Genomic DNA, 10,432 nt, shown 5'->3' on the forward strand with positions numbered 1-10,432 from the left:
TACACATGACTAACAAAAGGTGGTGATACTTCAAGGTTTCCAAAGGAATTATTCAAGTACGAAAGGGAAAATGCTGGAAAATCTCAGCAAGTCTGGCAGCATCTGTAGGGAGAGAAAAGAGCTAACGTTTCGACTCGAAACGTTAGCTCTTTTCTCTCCCTACAGATGCTGCCAGACTTGCTGAGATTTTCCAGCATTTTCCCTTTCGTTTCAGATTCCAGCATCCCCAGTAATTTTCTTTTATCCAGGAATTATTCAAGTGTTGTTCTGAGAGATTGGGGAGCGCGATGAGTTCCAGACTGAGCAATGCTGGCGTTAAATTGGTCTCTGGCTGCAATGGGAAAAGTGAATCTTTAAAACGATGTTTCCCAGATAGAAGTAAATGATCCCATGGCACAAGTTTGAAGAAGAGCAGGGAGCTCTCCCCAGTGTCCTGAGGCCAAGATTTATCCATAATTAACATCAATAAAACAGATCATCACATCACCGTGGGGTCTTGCTGTGCACAGATCGGCTGCTATGTTTCCTTTATGACAACAATGACTACACTTCAAAGGTACCTCCTTGACTGTGAACCGCTTTGAGACAGCCTGAGATTGTGAAAGGTGCTATATAAATGCAGGTCTTTCTTTTTACCTCTGGTTTGTGACACTTGGGTCTCATCCCCGAGTCCATCATCATCTCCACCATATGTCCGGATTGGTGAGCGAGCGTAGGTGTGTTTCTGAATTAGATTCTCCACACTTTCTCTGCAGAACAAGAGAGTTTGTGTCAACGTACAAAACTTGACGGGTATCTTGTATCAGTAAATTTCCGATAAATACCTGACCAACACTTAATCAATTTTCACTTCATAGAACATAGAACAGTACAGCACTGAACAGGCCCTTCGGCCCTCAATGTTGTGCCGAGCAATGATCACCCTACTTAAACCCACGTAACCCTTATACCCGTAACCCAACAATCCCCCCATTAACCTTACACTACGGGCAATTTAGCATAGCCAATCCACCTAACCCGCACATCTTTGGACTGTGGGAGGAAACCGGAGCACCCGGAGGAAACCCACGCACACACGGGGAGGACGTGCAGACTCTGCACAGACAGTGACCCAGCCGGGAATCGAACCTGGGACCCTGGAGCTGTGAAGCATTGATGCTAACCACCATGCTACCGTGAGGCCCCTTCATGACTGGTGAGATTGTATTACTGATGGTGGGAGTGGGTTACAGTGAGTTATCCTGTTTACTCTGAGTAAAGGCTAACCAGCAATGTCAAATCAATTATTCTGACCAGTTTAAACAGAATGTCTGCTCATTTCTGCTGCAGACTTAGTTATTTATTCAACATCCTGTGTTCTAGATTTGCTGCTTTGCATTTCCTCTATCTAGGAAATATTTTACTTTCCATTCTCTCTCTTTCAACTCCCTCATGGATAATGTATTGAACAATCGACGCCAATGGTACTTGTTGCCTGTGAACTCAGGCACTTCAACATTGACGTCACTTCCCTATTGAGAGACTCAAAGAGCGGGCAAAGGGCAGCTGAGGAAAGATGGTGGTGGTTACACCTTCTTCTGGTGAGGACAATTTGAGGATCCGCCCATGGAATTGGATTAGCCAGCAAGACCGAACTCGTCACCCGACTCTCGGAGCTCACTGTCGGCATCAACGAACTTCTCATGACCCTCCGTCTCCAACTTACAAAGGACCAGCAGGCAGTGGTGTGAGTGCCTACACCCCGATCCTTGATGCCGATGATGAGTTCAAAGAAGGTTTCTGCTCCTCTCTGGACACCATATTTTCCAACATTCCTAAAGATGATAAAATCCTCCTCCTTGGGGACTTCAACACCAGTGTCGGAAAGAACTCGCAAATCTGGAGTGGATGACATTGCCATCTCCCCTCTCTCAGAAGTGAATCTCCGAGCCGAGCTTGACACCTTCTCAGAAACGGACCAAAGGATCGTTCAGCCTCAATCTCCAAAATTCAGGTTCTTTACCAACCAGCCCCAGGGCAAGATCCAGTCTCTCCCTCCATCAAGGTCAACAGAGAACCGCCTCCCCCCCCCCCCCCCCCCCCCCCCCCCCCGGGCAAGATCCAGTCTCTCCCTCCATCAAGGTCAACAGAGAACCGCCCCCCCCCCCCCCCCCCCCCCCCCCCCTCCCCCGGGCAAGATCCAGTCTCTCCCTCCATCAAGGTCAACAGAGAACCGCCCCCCCCCCCCCCCCCCCCCCTCCCCCGGGCAAGATCCAGTCTCTCCCTCCATCAAGATCAACAGAGAAACCCCCCCCCCCCAGGGCAAGATCCAGTCTCTCCCTCCATCAAGATCAACAGAGAAACCCCCCCCAGGGCAAGATCCAGTCTCTCCCTCCATCAAGGTCAACAGAGAAACCCTCTCAAACATGGAACATTTCTTCTGACTGGGGAGCCATCTCTCCTCCAAGGCTGACAATGATGCAGTGATCCAACATCGTATTTACTCCGTGAGTGACTCCTTCAGACACTTAAGACTGAGAGTCTTTGATGACTGGACAAATGTACTGACACCAAGATCCTTGTGTACAAGGCAGTCATCCTCCCAGTTCTTCTGTACAGCTCAGAAACTTGGACGACATCCAGACACCACCTCAAGGCCCTCGCGAGGTACCATCAATACTGTCTGAGACAGAGTCTCTGCACCAGCTGGGAGGACAGGTACTAACATCAGTGTCCTGGAAGGAGCCAAGAGCACCAACATTGAGGCCACGATCATCCGAAACCAACTCCACTGGGCCGGCCTTGTGTCAGAGCCCCAACTGCCAAAACAAATCTTCTTTGCCCAGCTTAAGAAAGGCTCCCAAATAAGAGGAGGACAAAGGAAATACTTCAAGGACACCCTGAAGGCTCATTTCAAGAAATGCAACATAGCTGTCAACGCCTGGGAGCCCCTCGCTCAGAACAGACCTACTTGGAGGAACCGCCTGATTGAAGAGACACAATTCCTCGAGGACACCTGATGGCCAGAGGAGGCCCAGAAACAGAACCTGAGAAAGGAATGCCAGCGATCTAGAGTGCTAGGGCTGATCCCACCTCCCAGTAACCACCTGCTAAGTGTGCGGTCAAAGATGTGGCTCTAGGATTGGGCCATCCATGGGCCCAGAGAACCCATAGCCAGTAACACAGAGTGTCTTAGGTGGACAATCATACTCGTTAGCGAGTGATCACTGAGGAAGATTTATAAACTATTTTACTTTAAATGTGCTCTCTTTGATCTCCCTCAGGAGCTGCCTCTTCACAATCAGCTGTTGGCCTTGTTTAGTTTCCATGACAGATGTGACTAATTTATATTGGGAAATTGTCAATTGAAATTTTTAGTTTAATTGTCAGTTTACAGTGAGAGAAACTCGTTTCCCACTTTCCAAAACAGACTTTTCCAAAAATACTGACTTACATATCAGTGAGCTGGAGGTTCAGGGGGGTTGAGGAAAAACATTGTTACCCAGAGAGTGGTGACAGTCAGGAACGCACTGCCTGGGAGGGTGGTGACGGTCAGGAACACACAGCCTGGGAGGGTGGTGATGGTCAGGAACACACTGCCTGGGAGGGGGGTGACGGTCAGGAACACACTGCCTGGGAGGGTGGTGATGGTCTGGAACACACTGCCTGGGAGGGTGGTGACGGTCTGGAACGCACTGCCTGGGAGGGTGGGGACGGTCTGGAACGCGCTGCCTGGGAGGGTGGTAGAGGCTGGAACGCACTGCCTGGGAGGGTGGGGACGGTCTGGAACGCGCTGCCTGGGAGGGTGGTGACGGTCAGGAACACACTGCCTGGGAGGGTGGTGACGGTCAGGAACACACTGCCTGGGAGGGTGGTGTCGGTCAGGAACACTCTGCCTGGGAGGGTGGTGAGGGTCTGGAACACACTGCCTGGGAGGGTGGGAGAGGCTGGAACACACTGCCTGGGAGGGTGGGAGAGGCTGGAACACACTGCCTGGGGGGGTGGGTGAGCGTCTGGAACACACTGCCTGGGAGGGTGGTGACGGTCAGGAACACACTGCCTGGGAGGGTGGGAGAGGCTGGAACACACTGCCTGGGAGGGTGGTGACAGTCAGGAACACACTGCCTGGGAGGGTGGGTGAGGGTCTGGAACACACTGCCTGGGAGGGTGGTGACGGTCTGGAACGCACTGCCTGGGAGGGTGGTGACGGTCAGGAACACACTGCCTGGGAGGGTGGGAGAGGCTGGAACACACTGCCTGGGAGGGTGGTGACAGTCAGGAACACACTGCCTGGGAGGGTGGTGACGGTCAGGAACACACTGTCTGGGAGGGTGGTGATGGTCTGGAACACACTGCCTGGGAGGGTGGTGAGGGTCAGGAACACACTGCCTGGGGGGGTGGGTGAGGGTCTGGAACACACTGCCTGGGAGGGTGGTGACAGTCAGGAACACACTGCCTGGGAGGGTGGTGACGGTGTGGAACACACTGTCTGGGAGGGTGGGTGAGGGTCTGGAACGCACTGCCTGGGAGGGTGGTGTCGGTCAGGAACACGCTGCCTGGGAGGGTGGTGATGGTCTGGAACACACTGCCTGGGAGGGTGGTGACGGTCAGGAACACGCTGCCTGGGAGGGTGGGTGAGGGTCTGGAACGCACTGCCTGGGAGGGTGGTGACAGTCAGGAACACACTGTCTGGGAGGGTGGTGACGGTCTGGAACGTGCTGCCTGGGAGGGGGGTGAGGGTCAGGAACACACTGCCTGGGAGGGGGGTGAGGGTCAGGAACACACTGCCTGGGAGGGTGGTGAGGGTCTGGAACACACTGCCTGGGAGGGGGGTGACGGTCAGGAACACACTGCCTGGGAGGGTGGGAGAGGCTGGAACGCACTGCCTGGGAGGGTGGGGACAGTCAGGAACACACTGCCTGGGAGGGTGGGGACAGTCAGGAACGCGCTGCCTGGGAGGGTGGTGACGGTCTGGAACACACTGCCTGGGAGGGTGGTGAGGGTCTGGAACACACTGCCTGGGAGGGTGGGAGAGGCTGGAATGCACTGCCTGGGAGGGTGGGAGAGGGTCTGGAACACACTGCCTGGGAGGGTGGGAGAGGCTGGAACACGCTGCCTGGGAGGGTGGTGACGGTCAGGAACACACTGCCTGGGAGGGTGGTGAGGGTCTGGAACACGCTGCCTGGGAGGGTGGTGACGGTCAGGAACACACTGCCTGGGAGGGTGGTGAGGGTCTGGAACGTGCTGCCTGGGAGGGGGGTGAGGGTCTGGAACGTGCTGCCTGGGAGGGTGGTGATGGTCTGGAACGTGCTGCTTGGGAGGGGGGTAGAGCCGGGCTGCCTCACATCCTTTAAAAAGTACCTGGATGAACACTTGGCACGTCACAACATCCAAGGCTATGGGTCACGTGCTGGCAAATGGGATTAGTTGGGCAGGTCAGGTGTTTTTCATGTGTCAGTACAGACTCGATGGGCTGAAGGGCCTCTTCTGTACTGTATTATTCTGTGATTCTGAATAGGTTCTGATAACATCAGTAATTAAAGATTAAATATCTGCTTTGCCAGCACCAGTAATGATTTCATCAATAACAAAATCAATACATTAAAGGATTTAAATTTTTATAATATTTTAAATCCTGTGGCAATAATTCATGGGATGGTTGAATGATGCAGAAGAGGAGCAGACCTTTCAGCCTCTCCTACTTGTGTCAGCCCTTTTGTTTTATCTTGCCCCCGTTGCAAATATTTATCTAATTTTCCAGAGATTAGAACTCAATTTGTTTTCTCTCCTCTACCAATTCGCTCCCAAGTTTAACTCTGAATTTCCCCAGATTCCACTGAAAGTTAACATTTATTTTTAAATTTAGAGGACCCATTTACTTTTGTTTCCAATTAAGGGGCAATTTAGCGTGGCCAATCCACCTACCCTGCACATCTTTGGGTTGTGGGGGTGAGACCCACACAGACACGGGGAGAATGTGCAAACTCCACACGGGCAGTGGCCCAGGGCCGGGATTAAATCCTGAGGTAGCAGTGCTAACCACTGCGCCACCGTGCCACCCAAAAGTTAACATTTTAAACCTGCCCCTTCTCCAAGTTGAAACTTCTGTGTGAAACATTACAGTTCATTACAGTTCATTACAGTACATTACATTACAGTACATTACATTCTCACCCTATCTTCACAACACCAACACATTCCAGACAGCACAGTGTTGGAAATATGAATTCAGTTGCCAGAGCAGAACCAAGGGTTTAAAACTTGCTCAAATAGACACTGAATAAATCGCGCCGCAGAAAACTTGAAAGAGACACAAACACGGACAAATATCCAACACTGACCTCAGGTCAAGAATTTGGAATATCTGAATACATTTGTCTGCATCTGAGAATGATTTTTTTGACATGTCCATGCTCACGATGACTAAAATAGAAAATACTGGACAATCTCAGCAGTCTGACAGCCTCTGTGGAGGGAGAAGGGAGCGAACCTTTGGAGTCTGGGTGATCTGGAAAATTCTAACTCTGACCCCGTTTCCATTTTTAAATTAAGTCATCTTTATTGTCACAAGTCGCCTTACATTAACACTGCAATGAAGTTACTGTGAGAAGCCCCTAGTCGCCACATTCTGGCGCCTGTTCGGGTACACAGAGGGAGAATTCAGAATTCTCAGCTGGTACAGGAATTGAAACTTGTTCTGCATCACAAATCAGCTGTATAGCCCACTGAGCTAAACCAGCCCCCCAGTTCTCTCCAGCTTTGCAAAGAGTCTCCCCGACTGGAAAGTGCTTGATTTGGTTGGATTTATTTATTTATTGTCACGTGCACCGAGGTACAGTGAAAAGTATTGTTTACGCTGAATATTTAAACACAGATGCAGATATTCCCCATTTCCACCAGAATGATTCCTTGTTTACACCCAATTTATTCTGTCTTCACACCGGAGTTACTTGGGTTTGACGGATGCTCACTTCCCACAGAGAGACCGTCCCGGGAGAATGTTGTAGAAAGCTTCAGAGAAAGGGGTTATATTACAGATTCCCTGTCCAGGTAGTGTCCATCCAAGAGGGGGTTTAATGGAATTGAATGATCACATTATTCTAATGATGGGGAATTTCTGATAATCTAGGAGGTATTTACAATCACCAAAACCTCAAATCTGTGTTAAACATATTCAGAGTCAGGAATCAGCTGTGTCACCTGTATTCATCTTAAAAGAAAAAGGAAAATCTGGAGTTGAATCTGCCAGTGTAACATGGTCCAGATCAAAGTTTGTCAGTGAAATGTCAGTGATTCAATTCATGTTTTTAACCATTGCCCTCCCCCCCTCCCCCCAACAAGATCGGCGCCCTGTTAAAAATCTGTCTTTGTCCAGGTGGGGAAAGCCCATTTGGAAGGGGAGTGAGCTCCTGTCTCTGGGTAAAGTGCTGTCCAATTTAAATGTGTTTTATTATCAGCAGCCACCGCGCTGGGGCGGTCTGGGAGTCGCAGCTTTCAATCTGTAACAGGGCAGAATCGAATTATCCGGCTCTTTGTCTCAGTAACTGACTATAAACTAATCACACATCTCCCAGGAGCCATCGATCAAACCCAATCCATTCCCTGAACGGTCTTCAGACAAATTACACTTTGAAACACTGACACCGGTCACAGTTCTATCGCTTCTTCCAAACGGCACTTTTCCCCTTGTATAAAAAAAACAAATTTATTAGAAGCTGGAGAGACATGTGGGGGGGTATAATTTCCAGGATTCTGCCCCTCCCAAACCCTGGAAGCGGTTCAGCATGCGCAGGAGGGGAAGTGTTTAACTCGCCTGGGCTGCTTTCAAATTCACATTCACTGTTTGGAAAGTGTTGTCTGGATTCAGTGGGATTGTTGGACGGAGGTGGGGAGATTCAGAGCCAGGAACCTGTTCACAGATCCCCAGCTGATGTGACGGGTACACCGAGTGTACACTGTATATAGGCATAGACAGTACAGCACAGAACAGGCCCTTCGGCCCTCGATGTTGTGCCGAGCAATGATCACCCTACTCAAACCCACGTATCCACCCTATACCCGTAACCCAACAACCCCCCCCTTAACCTTACTTTTTAGGACACTACGGGCAATTTAGCATGGCCAATCCACCTAACCCGCACATCTTTGGACTATGGGAGGAAACCGGAGCACCCGGAGGAAACCCACGCACACACGGGGAGGACGTGCAGACTCCACACAGACAGTGACCCAGCCGGGAATCGAACCTGGGACCCTGGAGCTGTGAAGCATTTATGCTAACCACCATGCTGCCCACAAGTATCACAGAGTAAATATCACAGAGTAAAACTCACACAGGAACTCATGGAGTGTGATCATGTGGGAACACGCATGGGACACATTCCTGCCTGTGTCTACAGGGGCTGTGTGTACAGGGGCCGTGTGTACAGGGCTGTGTGATACAGGGGCTGTGTGCACAGAGCTGTGTGATACAGGGGCTGTGTGTACAGGGCAGTGTGATACAGGGGCTGTGTGTACAGGGGCTGTGTGTACAGGGCTGTGTGTACATGGGCTGTGTGTACAGGGCAGTGTGATACAGGGGCTGTGTGTACAGGGGCTGTGTGTACAGGGCTGTGTGTACATGGGCTGTGTGTACAGGGCTGTGTGTACATGGGCTTGTGTACAGGGCTGTGTGTACAGGGCAGTGTGATACAGGGGCTGTGTGTACATGGGCTGTGTGTACAGGGGCTGTGTGTACAGGGCAGTGTGATACAGGGGCTGTGTGTACAGGGGCTGTGTGTACAGGGCAGTGTGATACAGGGGCTGTGTGTACATGGGCTGTGTGTACAGGGCTGTGTGTACATGGCAGTGTGATACAGGGGCTGTGTGTACAGGGCTGTGTGTACCTGGGCTGTGTATACAGGGGCTGTGTGTACATGGGCTGTGTGTACAGGGCAGTGTGATACAGGGGCTGTGTGTACATGGGCTGTGTGTACAGGGCTGTGTGTACAGGGCTGTGTGTACAGGGGCTGTGTGTACAGGGGCTGTGTGTACAGGGCTGTGTGTACAGGGGCTGTGTGTACAGGGGCTGTGTGTACAGGGCAGTGTGTACAGGGGCTGTGTGTACAGGGGCTGTGTGTACATGGGCTGTGTGTACAGGGCAGTGTGATACAGACGCCGTGTACACACCAATTGAATGCAACAATATTTTTTCAAAGCTCCAAGAGAAAGGGTTAAAAAAACGGAGTCATGTTTTTGTTTTCATCAAACTTTTGAAGGTGAGGGGAATCTGAGTGAATCCTGGGCAAAGTGAAGCAGTGACAGGGGAATCCATCACTCTGATTGGCTGTGGGGGAGTACAGCTGATCCCACGTGGATATTTAATACCCCCTGTCCAATGGGAGAGGGGAGCAGCTCCCCCCCAAATCTCGGATTGGGAATTCCCAATGCTGAGGAGTCAGGAGCTCTGATTGGGAGCCGGCTTTCACCAGGGATTGACCATCTGTTTAGCTGTTCCCAGCAAGCATCCTGTTTCAATCTTAACAATAAAGTTCCAAATGTCAATCTGCCTTCAGGCCGGTTGTGGTGGACAGATTAGGAAATCAGAGGGTTTACAGAGTTTGGGAGGCGGTGGAAATGCTGAGCTGATTCTGGGATGGATTTGGGTGGGGTGTTCAGGGCCCCTCCTTGCCGGGACGTCCCACTCTGCATCAGAAGGTTCAAAATCTTCTAAACTTCACTTCACTGCATTGAACCGGAGCAGAAGGAATCTCCAATGTCCAAACCAACATACAGAGAATTTAATTCTCATTCAGTAACAATCAGTGTAATTGACTCTCTCTGAACATTAATTGTATATCGCTGTTCAGAGTTACACAATCTTTGATTTCTTTATATTTTTTCTCTGAATGATGTTAATATTTGTAAATGGAAATGATTATTTGTTTATGAATACCGTCAACACAATTTAACCCCTGCCGCCGTGCTTTTTCATCCTCTGGTATTTACCCATCGAGGAAAGCGGTTGTATTTTATTGAGTAAGACAAAGGTTACAGATTAAACATTATCCCAATTGGTGACACGAGACTGGATTTGTAAACAGCCTCTTCGGATCCCAGTAACCACCCCCTTGCTGGGAGCGCATAGACACAGCTCTCCCCAGCTGAGGGAAAGATGTGAAGTGGGCAGTATAACTACGGTCTGAGACAGACTGATATCACTGTCACAGCGGCGTGGGTAACAACATTAACTGTTTAGATGCACAACAGCCCAGGGACTCTGTGGGCGGTGTGTACATAGGGTGTACATGGGCTGGAGCAGTCTTTCTCTGTTTCTTTATCTCTGTCTCTGCCTCTCCCTCTCTCTGTGTCTCTCCCCCCCCCCCTCCCTTTCTGCCTCTCCCTCTCTCTGTGTCTCTCTCCCCCCCCCCCCTCTCTGCCTCTCCCTCTCTCTGTTAGTGTCTGACTCTCTCTC

At 50.7% G+C, this 10,432-nt stretch overlaps 1 protein-coding gene across 1 annotated transcript in view; it reads right to left on the reverse strand.

Moving 5' to 3' along the window:
* tbx20 (T-box transcription factor 20) overlaps positions 1–10,432 on the reverse strand; it is a 65,051-nt gene that overhangs the window by 5,564 nt on the left and 49,055 nt on the right. The window contains exon 5 of the mRNA XM_038808495.1: positions 637–796. Coding sequence (XP_038664423.1) covers positions 637–796 — 160 coding nt within the window. The remainder of the gene's footprint in view (positions 1–636; positions 797–10,432) is intronic.

The sequence above is a fragment of the Scyliorhinus canicula genome, chromosome 10 (genome assembly GCF_902713615.1).
Source record: "Scyliorhinus canicula chromosome 10, sScyCan1.1, whole genome shotgun sequence".
NCBI lineage: Eukaryota > Metazoa > Chordata > Chondrichthyes > Carcharhiniformes > Scyliorhinidae > Scyliorhinus > Scyliorhinus canicula.